The sequence below is a fragment of the Carcharodon carcharias genome, chromosome 14, assembly GCF_017639515.1.
Source record: "Carcharodon carcharias isolate sCarCar2 chromosome 14, sCarCar2.pri, whole genome shotgun sequence".
In the NCBI taxonomy this organism is placed as follows: domain Eukaryota; kingdom Metazoa; phylum Chordata; class Chondrichthyes; order Lamniformes; family Lamnidae; genus Carcharodon; species Carcharodon carcharias.
The window spans coordinates 97906700-97928518 of record NC_054480.1 but is presented as its reverse complement, the minus strand read 5'-3'; the positions used below and the strand labels follow the sequence as shown (position 1 = coordinate 97928518).

At 41.1% G+C, this 21819-nt stretch overlaps 1 protein-coding gene across 4 annotated transcripts in view; it reads right to left on the bottom strand.

The window, feature by feature from the left end:
* safb (scaffold attachment factor B) overlaps window positions 1–21819 on the bottom strand; it is a 70395-nt gene that overhangs the window by 19974 nt on the left and 28602 nt on the right. For all 4 annotated transcript variants that reach the window (XM_041204039.1, XM_041204038.1, XM_041204040.1 and 1 more), the window contains exons 10-14: window positions 18988–19137; window positions 17517–17641; window positions 11679–11830; window positions 11295–11383; window positions 4815–4957 (exon numbers count right to left, since the gene is read on the bottom strand). In XM_041204039.1, coding sequence (XP_041059973.1) covers window positions 4815–4957; window positions 11295–11383; window positions 11679–11830; window positions 17517–17641; window positions 18988–19137 — 659 coding nt within the window. The remainder of the gene's footprint in view (window positions 1–4814; window positions 4958–11294; window positions 11384–11678; window positions 11831–17516; window positions 17642–18987; window positions 19138–21819) is intronic.

The following is a 21819-nucleotide window of genomic DNA, read 5'->3' as shown; positions in this document are numbered from 1 at the left end:
CCTGCAGAAAGAGCTTCTCTTTCTTGGGGAGATAATGGCGCACTCAAGTACATCACATCCTGCTGTAATGGCAACTGCCCCTTGAACATTTTCAGTAACTAATTGCATCGAAATGCCAGGTGGCACCTCCGTGGGTGATGGCTCACTCCTCAACGAATGGGTCGGTTTCCTGGATCTCCCACACATACTCGCTCTCTCTCACTCCAACACACACACTCAGTCTTCCCCCACCCCATAACCTGGGGCTCCGCTTCGCAGGGACTTACCCCCCTGCCGACCTCACAGCCAGCCCCTCCTCTCCGGGCCTCATGCCTCTGCTCCACCGCAATCTGCTCTCCGGGCCCTGGTTGGAGATGCTGGAGCAGCACTATAGCACTGGTTGGGGAATCGCACTTCATGTTGGTGGTAGCTGCCACTGGCTCGTGGGCCGTGCAATGAAGAACACTACTTTAAACAAAAAGGACAAACTGGACTGCCTCCATCTTAAATTGGCCTCTGTGCAAAAACACAGTACCTTTTCCCCAAAGTTAGTTCCACAGCCAGAAACTCACTATGTACCAGGGTCCAAAGTTAGAATCTGTTTTGATCCCATATTTATTCAAGCACAAGGGCAGCTTACATTCACCTCTGCAACAGTGACTCTATAAAATTGTTACTTCTAGATTTAATTTCTCCTATGATTTCATCAGCTTCTCCCATGTATTCCAACTCATTCAGACCTGCAAACCCAACACCATGTGCTGCATGAAATCTCAATAACTTCAGTTGGTTCCATTTCATGATGCACAAAATAAAAATCTTCACCCTATTTACAAATTCTTTCATGGCTTTCTCTAGGCCTACATCCCAATCCTTTTTTAAAATTCATTCATGGGACTTAGGCTTCACTGGCTGGGCCAGCATTTGTTGCCCATCCCTAGTTGCCCATGAGAAGGTGGTGGTGAGCTGCCTTCTTGAACCACTGCAGTCCATGTGGTGTAGGTACACCCACAGTATGGTGAGTGACTTGGAGGGGAACTTCCAGGTGGCGGTGTTCCCATCTATCTGCTGCCCTTGTCCTTCGGGATGGTAGCGGTCGTGGGTTTGGAAGGTGCTGTCTAAGGAGCATTGGTGAATTCCTGCAGTGCATCTTGTAGATGGTACACATTGCTGCTACTGTGCGGTGGGAGTGAATGTTTGTGGAAGGGGTGCCAATCAAGTGGGCTTTGTCCTGGATGGTGTCAAGCTTTCAGTATTGTGGAAGCTGCACTCATCCCAGGCAAGTGGGGAGTATTCCATCACAGACCTACCTTGTGCCTTGCAGATGGTGGGCAGGCTTTGGGGAGTCAGGAGGTGAGTTACTTGTTGTAGGATTCCTAGCCTCTGACTGCTCTTGTAGTCACAGTATTTATATGGCTAGTCCAGTCAGTTTTTGGTCAATTGTAACCCCCAGGATGTTGATCATGGGGGGATTCAGTAATGGTAATGCCATTGAACATCAAGGGGCGTGCTGGTGGTGTGAATGTTACTTGCCACTTGTCAGCTGAAGCCTGGATATTATCCAGGTCTTGCTGCATTTGGGCATGAACTGCTTCAGTATCTGAGGCATCGTGAATGGTGAACATTGTGCAACTATCAGCAAACAACACATTTCTGACCTTGTGATGGAAGGTCAGTCAATGATGATGCAGCTGAATATGGTTGGGCCGTGGACTCTGCCTGAGAAACTCCTGCAGTGATGTCCTGGAGCTGAGATGACTGACCTGCAACAACCACAACCATCTTCCTTTGCGCTAGGTATGACTCCAACCAGCGGAGAGTTTTCCTCGATTCCCACTGACTCCAGTTTTGCTTGGGCGCCTTGATGCCACGCTCGGTCAGATGCGGCCTTGATGTCAAGGGTAGTGATTCTCACCTCACCTCTGGAGTTGAGCTCTTTTGTCCATGTTTGAACAAAGGCTATATGAGGTCAGGAGCTGAGTGGCCCTGGCAGAACCCAAACTGGGCATCAATGAGCAGATTATTGCTAAGCAAGTGCCGCTTGACAGCATTACTGATGACCCCTTCCATTACTTCACTTATGATCGAGAGCAGATTGATAGGGCGGTAATTGGTCTGGTTGGATTTGTCCTGCTTTTTGTGCACTGGATACACTTGGGCAATTCCCCAGATAGCTGGGTAGGTGCCAGAGTTGTAGCTGTACTGAAACAGCTTGGCTAGGGGCGCGGCAAGTTCCGGAGCACAAGTCTTCAGTGCTATTGTTGAAACATTGGCAAGGCCCATAGCCTTTGCAGTATCCAGTGCCTTTAGCCGTTTCTTTATATCATGTGGAGTGAATCCAATTGGCTGAAGACTGGCATCTGTGATGCCGGGGACCTCCGGAGGAGGAGGAGGCAGAGATGGATCATCCACTCGGCACTTCTGGCTGAAGACTGTAGCAAATGCTTCAGCCTTATCTTTTGTACTGATGTGGACTCCTACATCTTTTGAGGGATTGGGATATTTGTGGGGCCTCCTCCTCTGGTGAGTTGTTTAATTGTCCATTACCATTCACAACTGGACGTGGCAGGACTGCAGAGCTCAGATCTGATCTCTTGGTTGTGGGATTGCTTAGCTCTGTCTATTACTTGCTGCTTATGCTGTTTGGCACACAAGTCGTCCTGTGTTATAGCTTCACCAGGTTGACACCTCATTTTTAGGTATGCCTGGTGCTGCTCCGGGAATGCCCTCTTACACTCTTCATTGAACCAGGATTGATCCCCTGGCTTGATGGTAATGGCAGAATGGGCGATATGCCAGACCACAAGGTTACAGATTGTGCTCGAGTACAATTCTGCTGCTGCTCATGGCCCACGGCGTCTCATGGATGCCCAGTCTGTAGTTGTTAGATCTGTTTGAAATCTATCCCATTTAGCACGGTGGTAGTGCCACACTGCAAGATGAAGGGCATCCCCAATGTGAAGGCGGGACTTCGTCTCCACTGTGACTATGCAGTGGTCACTCTTACCGGTACCATCATGGACAGATGCATCTGCAGTAGGCAGATTGGTAAGGATGAGGTCAAGCATCTTTTTCCTTCTTGTTGGTTCCCTAAGCATCTGCCACAGACCCAGTCCAGCAGCTATGTCATATAGGACTCAGCCAGCTCGGTCAGTAGTGGTGGGACTGAGCCACTCTTGGTGATGGATATTAAAGTCCCCCACCCAGAGTACATTCTGTGCCCTTGCCACCCTCAGTGCTTCCTCCAAGTGGTGTTCAACATGGAGGAGTACTGATTCATCAGCTGAGAAGAGCGGTACGTGGTAATCGGTAGGAGGTTTCCTTGCCCATGTTTGTCCTGATGCCATGAGACTTCATGGGGTCCGGAGTCGATGTTGAGGACTCCCAGGGCAATTCCCTCCCAACTGTATACTACTGTGCAGCCACCTCTGCTGGGTCTGTCCTGCTGGTGGGACATGCATATCCAGGGTTGATGGTGGTGGTGCCTGGGACATTATCTATAAGGTATGATTTCATGAGGATGCCTATGCCAGGCTGTTGCTTGACTAGTCTGTGAGGCAGCTCTCCCAAATTTGGCACTAGCCTCCAGATGTTAGTAAGGAGGGCTCTGGAGTGTCAACAGGGCTGAGTTTGCCTTTGTCATTTCTTGTGCCTAGGTCAATGCTGGGTGGTCCATCCGATTTCATTCCTTTTTTGAGACTTTGCAGCGGTCTAATACAACGGAGGCCATTTCAGAGGGCATTTAAGAGCCAACCACATTGCTCTGGGTCTGGAGTCACATGTAAGCCAGGCAAGGATGGCAGATTTCCTTCCCTGAAGGGCATTAGTGAACCAGATTGGTTTTTACAACAATTGACAATGATTTCATGGTCATTAGACTTTTAATTCCAGATTTTTATTGAATTCAAATTCCACCAGCTGCCATGGTGGGATTTGAACCCAGGTCTCCAGAGAATTACTCTGTCTCTCTGGATCACTAGTCCAGTGACAATACCACTACGGTATTGCCTCCCCCAATCTATACCAAATGGGCAGTCAACTTTGCTCTACTGTGATTCCGCTCTCTCGTGCATCTTGTGTCATACAAGACCATAAGGCACAGGAGCAGAAGTAGGCCAATTGGCCCATCGAGTCTGCTCCGCCATTCAATGAGATCATGGCTGATCTGATAATCCTCAATTCCACTTTCCTGCCTTTTCCCCATAACCCTCTATTCCCTTACCGATAAAAAATTTGTCTATCCCGCCTTGAATATACTTAATGGCCCAGCCTCTACAGCTCTCTGCGGTAAAGAATTCCACAGGTTCACTACCCTCAGAGAAGAAATTCCTCCTCATCTCTGTCTTAAATGGACGACCCCCTAAAAATAGTGCTCAAATCTCTAACAGCATTTCCTATGGATCTGATTTTCTTGCTTTACAAACAGAACTTGTTCAAAGGTCAATTTAGATAAATACCTAGAATGCTCAACAAAAAAAAAACACAATTGTAATATATATGGATCTTAATGTAGTGTACTGAACCCATCAGTGAACCAGGCTTACAGCAGATACAGGCCGGTCAATGGTTTGGTACAGTAATTTTCTGTAGCATGGAGTACACTATGAGGGGATCACAGAACAGATCCAAACATAAATTCATAAGCCATGCATTTCAGTTCTGAGAGCCAGAATTAGGAAGAAAGAATAATCCAAACATTTCTGGCTTTCAGACCTTGTTTTATGTTAGATTGCATGCAGATATTAATAAGTATTTTTCAATATTACAGGAATGAAATTTCCTAAATTGCTACCCAAAGACATTGGTTCTGTTAAGATTTATGTAATTGGTCTTACCTGCGCCTTTCTATCTCCCGAATCTCCCGTTCGCGTTGCCTTTGTCGCTCACGCTCCCGTTGCTCTTTGATCTTGTCAAAGGAGAGCATGTCTTTCTTGTCCTTTTCTTTGCTGTCTGGTTTGCTGTCCTGACTTTTTGCAGACTAATTTTAACAAAAAGAAAATCCCTCCAATTTTAATGTTGCACAGCTGAAACTGTTAGTTAACAGAATATTATGCAAGTCTGCCTCATTATAGTAAAAATATACATGTTTGAACAAAACCATGAGTGAAGGCATTTCTTAATGGAAAGGGTCATAATTCAGCACTTATTTTCTCCAGGAGTAGGTTGACTCCTTTAATTAAGTACTTTAATTAAATCCCCGGCCTCTGCACGCTAATACGGCCATAATGTAAATGGTGCAGTGGTATCAGGAAGTTTCAAAGTTGTACTTTATTATTCCTCATCTCAGAAGTGTCTGGTCATGAAAAAAAAGCAAAAATTAGGCCTAGAACATTAAAAATTAGCACTAAGAGCTTTGCAGTAACAAAGGAGGACTGTCTTACTGCAGGATTTGAGACTACAGGAGGGGGGGGGGAACCTCGGAGTTAAATATGTTAAATATGTTATTACGAAAAACTTAACCTTCAGAGATTACTTTTGTAAGACAGCAGGAATAGTGGGTATAGGTTAGCTTTGGACCATGCACACTGGTCAATGTGCTGGATGCAATGAACAGTGGTTGAAGATTTCAGTGATTGTCCAAACTCAGTGATCCATGAACAACTCTACTCTCTTGATCCCAGCAGTTGCCAAGTTAGGTTGGTGAATTTTGTTACAGAGGCAGGAGTGGTTAAATGAGTGGGAATCAGCTTAAATAAAACTGATGATTCAGGCTTATAAGAAGCAATAAAAGCTGTACTAAGCAACAGGTAATCAGGCAACAATGTTGCATCAAAGTTGAAAGGACTCCAGGGGGACCTGCATGACACAAGGCAAGAGTTATTCTGTTTATAATTGATAAGAAAGCAGAGGAGCGTAACTTCCTTATTATTTTTATAATACTATGATGGACCCCAAAGAAAAAAGGAAATACCTCTAAATTGGAGATCGGGCCCTCGGAGTTTGAGGATTACAATTCCCAGTGGTGGTCTCTGCGCATGTGTCAGCTATGGAAAGGCCACAGATGCGTAGGTCGTTTTTTATTTTGTTCTCTTGGTTCTGCGCATGTCTGGTTGGAGACTGGCCACACATGTGCAGTTGATGTATGCTCACACCTCAAGGCTGGTAAATGGCCCGGCGCACATGTGCAGTTTGTTTTTTAAAATCTTTTTTCAGGTTGGGATCTAGCTCTGCGCCTTCGCAGGAGAGAAGAAAATGAAACAGCGCAAAAAGGTCAGGTTACCTAGACGAGAAACACCATTCTGCAGAAAATGTCATAAGAAGTTGCACATGGGAGAGGGAAAGAAAGACGTCCTAGGAAGGCAGTCAAGGGACCAGAAGAGGAATCTGAAACAGGTCTGTTAAGCAAAGGTAACGGTAAGGAGCACAAGAAAAGACTCCGAATTAAAGAGAGCACTGCTGGGAGAAGACAAAGCAAAGCAGGCTTGAGAGAAGCCAGAAGATCAGAGGAGACAGCCAAAGGTTGGTGACTCCTTACTAGGGGCTTTTGGAGCAGTGGTATTCCGCTTGGCACGGTTGAATAGCCAAGAGTGGGCATGGAAGGTGAAGTCTGAATGCCCATAAAGATTCGGGGGAAGGAACATCAGAAAGAGAAGATTGAAACCTGGAAGTGAATCTTTGTCGAAGATGTCTCAGTGAAAGCATCATTTGGGAGAGAATTCTAAGGCAAGACCTTAGAGCGTGGGTGCCCTGATGAGAAAGAAAGAGTTTCAGTGAAACCGGTTGGTTCGCAATGTGACAAGCATCTTTGGGGATTAGGGGGAAGTGGTGGCATAATGGCATTGTTACTGGACTGGTATTCCAGAGACCCAGGATAATGCTCTGGATCAAGTCCCATCATGGCAGATAGTGGAATCTGAATTCAATAAAAATCTGGAATTAATGTCGATTGTTGTAAAAACCCATCTGGTTCACTAATGGGAAGGGAATTTGCCATTCTTACCAGATCTGGCCTACATGTGACTCTAGATCCACAGGAATGTGGTTGACTCTTATAAATGCCCTCTGAACAAGAGCAATTGGGGATGGGCAACAAATGCTGGCCTAGCCAGTGACGGCCGCATCCCATGAATGAATTTTAAAAATTCAACTGCATATGTAGCAGCTTGAACAGGAAAAGGAACTGAAAAAACTTGAATTGGAGGAGAGAGAGAGAGAGAGAGAGAGATGAGAAAACTTGAAAAAGGAGAAGAAATGGAAGTGCGAAAACTTGACCTCAATACTCATAGAAAGGCTTAAAAGGCTGAAATTTTAAAAAGGTCTCAGTTGCTGAAGAAAATTCTGTTGATGAAAACAAACATCTCCAACTCAAAGCCCAGTGGGGAGATGTTTACATTTGTACCAAGTCCTTCCAAAGTTTGAGGAAAGGGATTCTTTATTTTGCTTGAGAAAGTAGTTAAGAAAACGAAGTGGCCAAAAGAAACCTGAATGTTGCTCCTCTAGAGTAGGTTGGTAGTCAGAGCTCGTGAGGTTTATGCATCACTGTCAGAAGAGGTGTCTGTGGATTACGATACAGTAAAAAAGGGTATTCCTGCTGTATATGAGTTGGTCCCTGAGGCATACAGGTAGAAATTTCAAAACATAAGGAAACAGCCTGGGCAGATCTGTATTGAATTTGATAGGGTAAAGCGAAGTAGTTTTGACTGGTGAGTATGGGCATTAAATGTAGAGACAACATATGAAGCTCTTAAGGAAATAATTCTCCTTGAAGGATTTTAAAAATTCACTTCCTCCATTAGTTAGAACTCATGTTGAAGACCAGTGGGTTATAACCGCTAGACAGGCAGCAGAGAGGGCTGACGATTATGAACTGGTTCATAAATACAAATCTTTTTTCCTGTCAGCCCCCCCCACAAACTCAGGGGAGGATAGAAGGTGGGAAGGTGAAAGGAAGGCAAATAGCCAGGGAAAAGGAGGAACATCTGGGAATTCATCAGAAATTCCTCCTCAGAGCAGAAAGGAAGGTGCTGAGGGTAGAAGTGACATTCGAAGGCCTGAAGTGTTTCCACTGTAACATCTTCAAGCAGATTGCTGGAAATTAAATGGCAGACCTACTGCAGTAGTAGAAATGCTTAAAGGAATCCTTAGAAAAGGGCATACAGAAAAGGAAATGGTTGTTAAAACTGTAGTAGAAGTACGTGTGAAATGTGTCCCCTCAGAACCTACGAGAAAGGGGGGATATGGTTCAGGATAATCCAGAGAATTCTTCTTTCATTAATAGTAAAGGGAGTCAGGCTGCTAGAGGTTCTGGATGATTTGTTTCAAATTACTTACTCCTTCAACAAAATAAGTAAACAAATTAAAATTTGGAGAGATACTAGGGCAGATCAACCATTGATGGTGGCTGATGATACAATGTGTTCCAAGACAGTTTTATGAAGGAAAAGACATTAATAAGGGGTATTTAGAGGAATTTATGAACCTGTTTCTTTGTGTAAAGTCAATTTACGAAGTGACTTCATAAACGGAATTGTTACAGTGGGAATTATTCCTAGATCACCTATTGTAAGATGATGTTACTCTGGGTAATGATGTGTCTAGCGGAGACACTAATGTGGTGACAACTGTATTACAGCAGGTGGTCAATATGCTGCTCTTAGCCAGCGCCTAAAAATTACTGTGGCCAAAAATGAAAAGCTTATTGTTGATAACAATAAGCCTTGAAGGAAAACCTGATGTAGAGAATCAACTTTCATATGAGAGGTGATTGCTAATGAAAATCAAGAATTGGTGTGAATAATTGAGCATCAGTCCAGAAAGTAGAACACTTGACTGAGGACTTGGCATGTCTAAATGATAAATTTGTAGAAGCAAACTTAAAGGTTGATCATCAGTGAACTTGATGAACTTCAAGCATCAGAAGTCTATGACGCATTGTGGAAAATACCTTGAACAGGAAAAGGAATTGTTGATGCATCAGAATAGTTGATTGAAAGCAGAATTATAAACCAAAAATGAACTGTTAGAACCTCATCTTGAAAAGAGCAATAACGTTCTTGAGCTTCAAAACAATCTGGAGAAAATGAAAGAAATGTGTGGTATGGAGAGTCACAGTTGTGAAGTTGTTTCTGTGAATAAAAACTTGCTGAATTATGATCCAGTTGAGCAAAAAACTGGTACAAGTAACATTACTGATGTATCAACCTCCGTAATGGGCAATATAGAAACAACTGAAATGCCTGCAGAATCAGAAATTAAGAATTGTTAACAAAAAGGGCTGAAGTCGCAAAATAACCCGGAAGCGCCAATAATGTGAGATATTGACTTACTAGCGCTTGCTCGTGCTAACACATGGGATATAGCAACAGTAAACCAGGCAAGTGGACAGTTTGCAAAACCCTTAACCCTTGACTCACTTGTCTATCAAAAATCTGTCTAATTCTGCCTTAAATAAACTCAGCCTCCACTGCTTTCTGAGGAAGTGAATTCCACATATCCTTTGAGAGAGAAACAAATTCTCATCTCCATCTTAAATGGTAGATGTATTCCTAAACTTGTGTCACCTTTTCACGTAGCTGTGGCCAAGGGGCCCTGAAGATACCAAATTCATGGGCCAGCCCATGGACTCTGGAGCGTTTGCAGGGGTACAGAGGGCAGTCTGAAGAACAAGCAGCTCAGTTAAATTATCCTCTGATGATTCTCTCTCATCTCTCTAAAGAGCCGAAAAAGTCTTTCAGCCGCTGGCTAGCTACTGTTCTCTAGCAGCACTCAAAAGTGCCTAAACAAAAACAGAAATACCTGGAAAAACTCGGCAGGTCTGGCAGCATCGGCGGAGAAAAGCACAGTTGACGTTTCGAGTCCTCATGACCCTTCAGCAGAAGGTTCTGTTCTGTTGAAGGGTCATGAGGACTCAAAACGTCAACTGTGCTCTTCTCCGCCGATGCTGCCAGACCTGCTGAGTTATTCCAGGTATTTCTGTTTCTGTTTGGGATTTCCAGCATCCGCAGTTTTTTGCTTTCATCTCAAAAGGGCCTAGCCAGGCGTGCAACTGAACTCCCGTTTTCCCCCAAAATTGCTTGGGCTGGCAAAAACAATCATGGGCAACTGCTTTCTCTCCAGTGTGGTACACCTGCTCCAGGTCGGCACCAATAGAGGAAAATCTACTGTTAGACCCTACTTAAAATTGCTTTGTTTGTTTCAATCTTGTTTTCTTCAATTACCTGTTGAGCAAGTCTTAGATACTGTTTTCTCAGATTTATGACCACAGAAGGAGACAGTTCAGCCTACATGTCCATGCTAGCAAAAGGAGAGTTATGCAGCTTAATCTCAACTTCCCGCACTTGCTCTGTAGCCCTGTAGGTTATGGTACTTCAAGTATATGTCCAAGTATCTTTTAGCTGCAATGAAGCTTTCTGCCTCTACCACTCTTTCAGGCAGTATACACAGATCAGCTCTACAACAAAATGGGCCCTTACTTCACCACTGATGAAAACCTAATTTACAATTCTGATTGTGCTGTGCTACCCCCATCAGTGAAATTGGCCTATGGAGGATCCAGACCAGACAATGGTTTGGGGCAGTAACTTGATTTAGCATGGAAAGTACCATAAAGGAATCATGGTCTAGCTCCCAGTATAAATCCATAGCCATGCAATTTACAACTCTTCCAGCTGTAATAGAAAAGGGTATCAGTATGAATAAGACTTACAACCTGATCCTAGTTTCAGGTCACGTTACAAACTACCTGAGCTTCACTGAATACCTAAGCACTTGAACTCCAATACGACCTAGCCTTCTAATCATGAATACACACTTTGAAGTTCATGGATGCAAGTTTACAAAAGCATCGACCCCAAAGTCCAGTGTCACTTTGGTTAACATACCAGGCATTCAACCTGAAGAATTAATGATGGTGACATAATCACTGTGAGCAATCATCTAAGATCATTAGCAATTAAGTGTACAAAGTAGAAGCAAATAAACTGGGCAGCAACTTAAGGAAACATTGATTTCAAATCTAATCTTAAGAATGATGGTGGCAATCTCACTCAGGGTCATAGGTCAGCTATCATCAGAAAGCAAAAATGTAGCTAATGGTGTATGAGTTGGTTTACGGAACGTGCTGGGCAGAAAAGAGAGAAAGCTTTGTGCAGTGTCTCACCATATTTTACCTGAGAATATTTGATGTCAAAGATATTCCACTCCTAATATCTCTCGCCATGAGAAACAAATTCCTTCAAAAAGGCTTCCCATTCTTTCATACCATGTGATTTTTAATGCATTTTACTGGATTGCAACTGTTTGGAAGGACATATTAAAGTCATCTTGACAGAGCTGTACGATTGTCTTGGTTGAGTGGAACCATTAAGAGTGCTTACCGACTCATCTTTGGACTTTGTTTTCACACTGATGACCGGTTCTCCCTTAGATTTATCCATCACTACTATTCTCTCTGAACCCCGACTTCCTGAAAAGGTAAAGATAAGGAAGCATACTTTTGTTCACTGTGTAAATCAATTTCAGAATGATCTCCGCAGGGAATTCGATTCCAGTGTAAAAAAATATATAAAAGTGAAAGCTAATCCTGAACTGCGTTTTCAAAGCTAGATTATCAAGCTGTCTGAACCTATGCAGCAAGGGATGTGCAGGTGAGATTCTACAAGCACCACTCCAGTTTACACGAACCCATCATGTCATCTACTTCAGTGTAAAGAGCACTTAAAGTTTCCATCCTCTCCCAACAGATACTCAGCGTGCCTTACCTGATCTGCTTCCACCAGCATGCGAGGACCCAGTCTTCCGCTCATTTTTTGAATCTTTTTTGTCATCTCGTTTTTCATCCTTTGAATCTTTCTTCCTGTCATCCAATTTCTTGGAGTCTTCTCTTTTGTCATCTTTTTTCCCACTGCTGGATCTAAAGCACAAATTGCACTTGACTATTAAAGCTTATGTGGAGTTTGGACAAACCTCTACAAGGTCGCTATGTAGAAGAAAATGTGTTGTAGAACGACTTCATTAATTCACTGTTTGCCAGTGCTTGTCCGCTTGTTTCTCTGTACATCAAGGTGTGGAATGATCTGGGACATTTCTCCCACCCCAGCTTTGAGCCCTTTCGGGTCAGTCACTCATCCTCCTATCACAAGTTATTCCTGAGATTTGTCACAATCAATGGAGGCATTATTGCTTCATACAATAATCAGAGCTGTGTTTTATTTTGACAGGCCTAGGGATATCTGCATAATTAATCATTGAGTAGTTTGATTATCATGTTCACTGTTTCCTGTTGCCCAGGAATACAGCTTTTTGTTTTAACCTAATTTACTGTTTTAATTGAAGCTATTAAAATGAATGGGACATAAAAATTGCCCATAACATATTTGGTCATGGGTTAAGTCCCCTTCAAAACTTGAACATGAAATATAGACCAACGCTTTGGTGCAATACTGTGGGAGAACTGCATTGTCAGGTAGCTAACTTTCAGATGAGACATTAAACCAAAGTTCTGCCTGCGAGATTCCCAGGCATATTCAGAGGTTTTCCTGGTGTCCTAACCAATACATTTCTTAACTGCTAAACAAAATATTAACTGGTTAATTATATAATTCACTATCTGTAAAGATCTTAAATGTAGCACTTATACAACTACACATTAAAAGTAATTCACTGGGCATGAAGTACATTAAGAAATCCTGCAGTCACAAGACATTACATAAATATGAATATTGTTACCTTACCATGGGGCTAATTCTAGGATGAGCTCACCCATCTAAAATCTAATATAAAACGATCCACCTCTATACCAATCCCTGAAAATAGGTTTTCCTACTAAAGCTTACATTCCTCTTCACTACAAAGGATTATTTCTAATTGTGTCCGTCGTCCTTCCAAAGTGAAGGCCAACAAAATAAAGTTTAATTAAGGATTACATGGCGATACGTAAAATGTTCTTTTTTTTTGCTTCATTTTGCTGAACCTTTAGAGCTTTCAATGGAGAATCTTCTCCCCTGATGCCGGCCTTTATTACTTCCTTGGGAGACCAATCAACTCCAAAATAAACAATCTTCTTTCGAGAACTGTGCCTTTTAAAAAAATCAGTATGACTACAAGATATTTGTTCATCTCAAATTTCTTCATATTTTCAAAGAGTGTGCCCATCAAATGTATAACGTGTAGATGGTGCCAAATAGAACTCCAGTTTCTATCAAAACTATATGGTGGAAAAAGAGAAAGCAGCATTTAATGCAGGTGGAGTATTCAATTAAGAGATTTGATTTGATTTTCTTGCACTGCAGATGTGTACCCTTCATCTGTAAGTACATACCAGTTAAAGGAAACTAGAAATTTGTAAAATATGGGTTAATTTCCAATAAAGGCAATTGTATAAATTCTTTAAGTAGATGATCCCCTAGGCCTGATGATCTACATCCCAGAATGTTGAAGACGTGGCTGTAGAGGTGGCAGATGCATTGGCGGTCATCTTTCAAAATTCTGTAGACTTTGGAATGGTCTCTGCAGATTGGGAGGTGGCAAATGTAACCCCACTATTTAAGAAAGGAGGGGAGAGAGAAACAGGGAACTACACACCTGTTAGCCTAACATCAGTTATAAGGAAAATACTAGAATCTATAATAAAGAATGTGGATAACAGGATACTTAGAAAATAATGGTAAGATTGGGCAGTCAATATGGATTTACGAAAGGAAAATGTTTAACAAACCAGTATGAGTTTTTTGAGGATGTAACCAGTGGATGTGGTATATTTAGATTTTCAGAAAGCTTTTGATATGGCCCCACATAAATTAGTAAACAAAATTGAACATGAGATTGGGAGTAATATACTCGCATGGATTGAGAAACAGTTAATGGACAGAAAACAATACAAATAAATAGGTCATTTTTAGGCTGTGACTAGTGGGATACCACAAGGATCAGTGCTTGCGTCCCAGCTAGTCACAATATATACCAATGATTTGGCTGTGGGGATTAAATGTCTTATTTCCAAGTTTGCAGATGACACAAAATTAGGTGGAAGTGTGAGTTGTGAAGAGAATGCAAGGACATTTCAAGGGGATTTGGAGAAGCTAAGTGAGTGGGCAAAAATTTGGTAGACGGACAATGTGGAAGTTATCCACTTTGGCAGGAAAAACAGAATTAGAGAATTTCTTAAATGGTGGGAGGTCTGGAAGTGTTGAACTTCAAAGGCATGTGGGTGCCCTTGTTCACGAGTCATTGAAAGCTAACATGCAGGTACAGCGAGCAATTCTGAAGGCAAATGGGATGTTGGCTTGTACTGCACTTATACAAAGCCTTGATGAGATCACACTTGGAGTATTGTGTGCAGTTTTGGGTTTACCCAATGAAAGATACTTGCCACAGAGGAAGTGCAATGAATGTTCACCAAACCAATCCCTGGGTGGAAGGATTATCCTAGGTGGAAAGATTAAATAGACTGGGCTTTTATTCTCTGGAGTTTAGAAGAATGAGAGGACTTACCACTGAAACTTACAAAATGCTTACTCTGCTTGACCAGGTAGATGCAGGAAGGATCTTTCCTCTGGCTGGGTGGTCTAGAACCAGGGGACACAGTCTCAGAATAAGGGACAGATCATTTAGGACTGAGATGAGGTATTTCTTCATTCGATGAGGGTGGTGAATTTTTGGAATTCTCTGCCCCGGAGGGCTGTGGAGGCTCAGTTGTTCAGTATGTTCAAGACAGAGATCGATAGATTTCTACATATTAAAAATATCAAAGGATATATGGATAGTGCAGGAAAACGCTGAAGTAGAATATCAGTAATGGTCTCACTGAATGGCAGAGCGGGCTCAAAGGGCTGAATGGACTACTCCTGCTCCTATTTCTTATGTTCTTGTGTCATAAGGACTTCTGCCATGATCATAATTATAGCTTACAAACAGGGAAACATCCTATTTCAAGTTATAAATTGTCCTGCTAAAACCTTTTGATCAGATTATAGCCAGGTTGGGTTTTTAAAAAATGGATGTTTTGGTTAGAGGGGCTGTCAATGTGTCCTTTTAGTTTAAGAGCCTGTAGTTAAAGCCAAGATTCACCTCCGGCAGTGCTGCATTCTATCAAAATAGTTTTTGCTAATTGCTTGCAAGGCATAGTTTCCTGTGCCTTTGTGGAAGGTGCACAGCAGTCTCAGAACATAGTCAACCAAGTTTTGGATCTCTGTGGGCAATGGGTGGTTTAATTTTGTAGATTCATTTTAACCAAACAAAAATAATCTACTGCTGGTGAAGCACTTTTGGACATTTATGAGGTGATATATAAATGCATTTTCTTTAGATTCTGATCAATCTGCCAGAGAACACAAGCTTTTAAACACTAAAAAGCAGCAATAGTTTAAAGAGATCAAATAAGGCTATTGAGTAGCCTCGAGTAGTCTTTATGCCTAGTACTCTACCTTGAAGATTTCAAGGATTAAAAACTTGTTTACTTGTCTGCTCAGGGAGAATCTGTGCCTTCAAGATTTTCAGTTAAGATTTGCCCTGTTGTATGATTAGCAAGTCCAATATTACAAGTAGCAGTCAGACTCTCAAGTTCAATTGGATCAGATGTACTTGCAGGATATTATAGCAATCAGAATTCATGAGCCCACAGTTAAAAAAAAAATCAAATTATGTCTCCATTGGTTCTTTTGCCAATTACCTTAAATCTCAATCCTTTCACTAGTGGAAACAGTTTTTCCCTACCTATTCTGTCCAGACTCCTCATGATTTTAAATATCTCTGTCTAATCTCCTCTCAACCTTTTATTCTACAAGGAAAACAGCAGCAATTTCACCAGTCTATCTACATAACTGAAGTTCCTGATCCCTGTAATCATTCTTATAAATCTTTTCTGCAGTCGCTCTAATGCCTTCAGATCTTTCCTAAAGTGTGGTGTCCAAAACTGGACACAATACTCCAACTGAGGCCGAACCAGTGTTTTATAAAATATATACATAACCTCCTTGCTCTTGTACTCTATGTCCCCAGAATACTTTAACCATTCTCTCAACCTGTCCTGCCACTTTCAACTTACACCCAGGTCCCTCTGCTCCTGCATCTCCTTTAGAATTGTACCTTCATTTCCATATTATCTTTGCGTTCTTCCTAGCAAAATGAACCGATTCATACTTCTCTGCACTGAGTTTTATCTGCCATTTGTCCACCCATTCCACCAACTTGCCTTTTGAAGTTCTACGCTATCCTCCTCACATTTTCTTTTCTTTACAAAGTGAACCAGTCAGGGGGCCTAGTCACTCCCGTGACTTATTTCCTTCGCTACTGCTCATCTCCACCCAAACTGATTCTACATTTTGATCCTCTGAAACAAGGCAATTTCTCACTGCTGTTCTGATCTCATCCTTTATTAACTGTATCTGAGAGTTAGGTGTATTGTCATATAATCTAAGTTAACTAGCTTTCTTGTATATTGTCATTAGTCAACCTGCAATTTATATTCCGTAACATGGCTTTTCCGGCATAATTTCTGGTGTAACTCATGATAAGGTAGCAGATTGTTAACCCCAAAACATGGAGTGAATGGGTTACTACATGTACAATATTGAAGTTCTAGTTCATACAAGGTGTATGAGAGCCTTTGGGTAGTTTTGGGAAAAGGACGTAAATGTAATAGAATATTTCATCTCACTTCTCCCTACAACACTCTCAATTAAGAAGCTGAGTTTATGCACTGCACAAAAACACAGCCTGGAGTGACTGTTTTTCTCTTTCTCCTTGCGGATAAGCAGCAATACATCACATTATCTTGGTGTGACTTTCTGAAGAGAAATCTTTGAAGTTTACACCGAATACAGCCATTATTTAGACCCAACTGCAAAACTGGCGACAACTCACCAGCCCCATCACTCAAGATACTAATCTTAAGTACAGCAAATAGCCTATTTCTGAATGCAGAGATCCAACTCCTTTCCCACCCCATACCAAGTAGTCAAAGCTAGGATATGGTTCATTGGGTGGTCAGGAGTATTTACTTCTGCCTAACTGGCTATTTTCCTTGAGCGAGTCTGGGTAGCAATTTCCAGCATGCTATACTCTTCCTTATCATAATGCAGTAGCTGATATCACTAGAGATAGCAACGAGGGATATTTTCTCCTTAGTATGTCAGGTTTAGCATACCATTACATGTTGGCTAGCTAACTCATCACAGATTAAAGATTACCCCTTAAACAAGTGCCTGCATGGTTCACTGTCGCATTCTTTTGCCTCCCATTTATGCTTTGAATAAAGCAGCATTCACCATGTTGTTGCCAAGTTCCATCTTCCTCTTACATTTTACATGAATAGTGAGAGTGTTGTGTGCAATCTTGCAACAACTGCCTGTCCTAAACAACATATGGTGCCATTTTTAATGTCTCAGACTGTGGCCAGGGCTCTGTTTGGTCAGAAAAATATGAAATACTGTGTAGTCAAAGGTATCGCCATCTACCTATTGTTTAACATCAGATAGTATTGCTACTGACTGTTCAAGTATTGACCAAAGTCCAGGTTATGTAACATTTAGCACCTAGTAATGTCATACTGACCATTTCAGAAAAAGCTACCAATGCAATAACTTTTGCAGATTACTCACTTGTCGGTTTTGGACTCTGCAGAATGGCGCCTGTCACCACTGAGTTCTCGACTTGAAGCGGACTTTGGATCCTTTTTTGAGTCGTCCTTCTTATCTGGTTTCTTCCCTGAGGGCTCATTTTTAGCCTGAAAACAGAACAATTTTATAGTCTCATCTACTCAGAGCAGCCATGACAACTCCAACCCTCAAGAAGTCATATTCTGAGCTAGCTGATTACTTGTGTTACTCACCAGTAACAACAGAAATAGTCTTTCCAAAAAGTGTCTTTGCTGCTTATTTCTCATTCTCTAATTCACAATGGCAGACTTTCTCCCTGTATGGTGGACACATTTCTTGCTATTTTCTGTCTTTTTATCCAAGACTCTCGCTTACTCTGCGCCTTTCTGCAGGAATTTCTTATCTCTTCTGTAAGACTCCCAGATTCTGCAGGTCTCATATTTCAACTTTTCTCTATCTACCACTCAATATAATTCACACATATTTATACTCCACTCTCAGATAATGAATTACTCCACTTTCAGTGGCAAGTCACAATAATATCGCATGACTCAGTTTCCCCCAATAGCTGTTGGTTGCTACATGGTGCCTTGCATCCCTTTGGTTTATACCCCCATTGGGTAAAAACATCTTTCACATCGAGTTTCTTTAGCAGAGATGGCAATGGAGAAAAAGAATAAAGTCTGACTGAAACCTTGTGCTGGCCTGATGATCCAGCACAGAATGCCATTTGTACAGAGTTTTGAGCCCTGGTATGCCACCCAAAACTGGATATGCATTGGGCTGCGCCTTCCTCCTTAACATATAACACTGTGTCGAGATACATTGCAAGCCAAGGCATGGAGAGAAAAAGGCTCCGCAGTGACATGCGCTGCCAGGTTTGGGGATTGGGGGAGAAAAGAACCAATAAATTTTCATAGCTGCCAAAATGTTGGTGCTCCAAGTTACTTTAGCAAATATGTGTAATTAAACAAAACCCCCAACCTGGTCAGGCTTAGCAATATTGACCTAGAACCTTAAATATAAAATCAGCTGCTTAGCAACTAATGAGATTGTTTCAAAAATGACAAAAGTTTTGTGATCACTATAGGCTTCAGATTAATCAAAAGGCACATCAAATAGCTTTAAATATTTCCGAGCGCAAAGCCTTGTACTTTTACATTCACCATAGTGCTATGCAGGAATCATATGGAGATCTGAGTTAAATATCAAGCACAAGAAATGCTTGTAAATTTCAAACAGTTTCATTGGTTATAATTTTCAGGAAAATATCGAGATATTTTGGCAAATTGCCTTCCTGGTCAATTCTAAATAAATCTCTTCTCTTATCAATGAAATTTTCAGGCACTATTGAGTGCTGACCGCCCATTTGAAACATTGACCATTAAATTCTCTGTATAGATACTAACGAACCAGTGTACGTCCAACACTTTTATTTCAGATTTGAATTTATCCTGTGCTACTTTGCACTCACCTTCTCCACAGAGATCATTCGCCCATGCAGCTCTGTTCTGTGCAGATTGCCGATACATTTTGTTGCCTCCTCACTGGTTGACATGGTCACAAATCCATAGCAACGTGCTCCAGGACTACGAGCATTAGTCACTACCTTTGCACCAACCACCTATACAGAAACAGAATTTCATCTAAGTGAATGGAATATAATTAACTTCATTATCTGAAAATTGCAATTAGTTTTCATAGCACATCTGTTAGTGAATATTTACCAACTTATTATTGGCATCGCCTTTCTTCATGGAATAAACCAGTTAACCTCCATCTTTACATAATAAAACTTTACTCTTGTTACATAACAATGAAATGTCACTAATTTGTGTCAATTGAATTTTTTGCAAAATCAGCAAAAGTAGTAATGGAAAGCAATCCTGTCACCAGTTATCTGCCATAATAAATGGATTTTACCACAACCAGATGCGATCATCACTCAACTACTTACTAGGCCATTAAGTTATATAAAAATTCTGTACAATTCAGCTAAACAGATATCATGGCTGAAAGTCAAAGTGTCTTCAGTGCACATCATGACAATGTTACCAGGTGGTTCCCAAAATTCAATGTTAAAAAAACCTCTGCACTGCTAACCTCTCCAGTACTATAATTCCATCTCACTCAATGCAGGGCTCTTCTGTGTCCATTCTCCACTCAGTCCACCACTTGGTGGCTATGTTTCCAACTACCTGGTTCCATTTTCCTTCCAAGAATATGTTCTAGGTTTTCAATTACTACCATGGTTACTATATCCATATTTTAAAAAACAGCCAACAGTACTCATTTCCTGTCAATAAAACTCGTCACTTTATGATTTGAGTCAACCCTTTATTGTAAATTTCCATTTCTGCATTTAAAATGCAAATGCCCCACATTAATTGGCTTCTGTTATTTTATAGTGTCATTGTAATAACTTTTTCAGGAAATCAAACAATATGGAGAGCAGTTAGGAAAGTAAAGTTGAAGCCATAGATCAGTCATGATCATATTGAATAGCAGAGCAGGCTCGACAGGCTGTACGGATTATTCCTGTTCCTAATTCTTGTGTTATTTTCCAGATAATCACGCTTTCCGGAAAACTTAGATATTTTTCCATCAGTAACAAGTACAGGAATTGCTAGAAATGCATATTTCAGTTATGTAACCTTCATTAGAAGAGGGTTTTGAAGAATGATGCATATCCAAAATATAACATTTTTTCTTTTTACAGGTGTCTGTTTCTACCATTTTCTGTTCTTATTTGTGGTTTATCAATTTTTTCCTTTTTTTTGCAAATTGGAATGAGTTTAAATAAAAACATTTAGAATTTCACAATGACATCATTAAACTTATCCACTGAATTTGTATCAGGTCTTTTAATGCTGTTCCTTTCTACTTGGAAGGCTTCAGCATCTCCCAAAAGTCCAGGCCTGATATTGTTTCCTGAAGCTGTCTCTTAACTGAAGGCAGACTAAACATGCTAAGTGCGCAAAATTTCCCAAAATGAATTAAAGTCACATTTATGCAAGCCAGATAAGACATAGAGAGAGAAGCATTTGAACAAAATTTATTTGGTTGTTTTTCAACATTTTGTGAAGAAAGCCTTGAGGATAAATTTCAAAATCTTCATTCAGGTTACATTTATACACTGTTGAGAATGAGAAATGAAGAAAATCTCTGAGACAATGCATTTTTCATAAGAAACAAGTTGAATTTTGAAGCAAAAACAGCTTCTAACATGCTCATGCATGAGCTTTTCTTGGGAGGTGGAAAATGGAAATATTCAAATATTGAGAAGAAACAAAGCAGGTGAAAAAACAAAATGTCAGGGAATGCTCAACAAATACATTACATGCATAATGAGTGTTCTGAAAACTAAAGTCTTGATTTCCTGGGAAACCAGTGTATCAGGCAGGCATAAGGTGGGGGTAGAGTTCAAAAAAGATTTGCGTGAGGCTTATGTTGGAGAATTGGAGAGGGGCAAGAGGTAGAAGGAAAAAGAGGACCAAAACAGTTTAGAAAAGAGAGGAGAGAGTGAAGAAATGAGAGCAAAGTGAAGGTAAACTGATAGAAGGGGAACAAGAGAATGTTAGGCAAAGGGTAAAGGGTTGGAAAGAGTTAATTTTTATGTTTTTTTTAAAAAGAAAGCACCATATATTATGTTTAAAGTAACAAGGCCACCAAGCTGAAAATAGAAAATGAAAATATTAACCACAAGTTGTTTCTTCCAGAATCTAAACAATGATTTTTGGTTCATCCGGGTATTTGGGAAGACATGTAGTATTGGAGAACCATTTGATCTAAGGTGTTGTGTTAGAGGGGCAGGCATTCTTTATTGATAGTGAGAAACTTTCAAAAGAACATGTTGCCACTGAAGCTTTGAAAAGGGTACTGTGGAAAACCACTAGACTAATTTCTAGCATAAAGCACCTTAGCATTCAAGATAAGCTAAAGTGTAGACTTAGGAGTAATCTGATTGAAGTTTGTGTGATGAAGGATCTAGATTATAGCTTGTTCCAATTAAACAGATTAGGAGGGGACTAGGGGTTGAAGAGTCATACAGACTTGAAACGTTAACACTCTCTCCCACAGATACTGCCAGACTTGAGTTTTCCCAGCATTTTCTGCTTTTGTTTCAGATTCCCTGCATCTAGTGTTTTGATTTTCTCTCAATTTTAAGTTGGAAAAAGGCCTGATCTGGGTTAGATGTCAGCAGGTGATTCCTTCTCCAGAATATAGAGGGCCTTCCAGGCTATCTTCTCATGTGGCAGATGCCGATTCACTAAATTCCTTCCAAGTGTAAGCTAGGTCAGTTTCT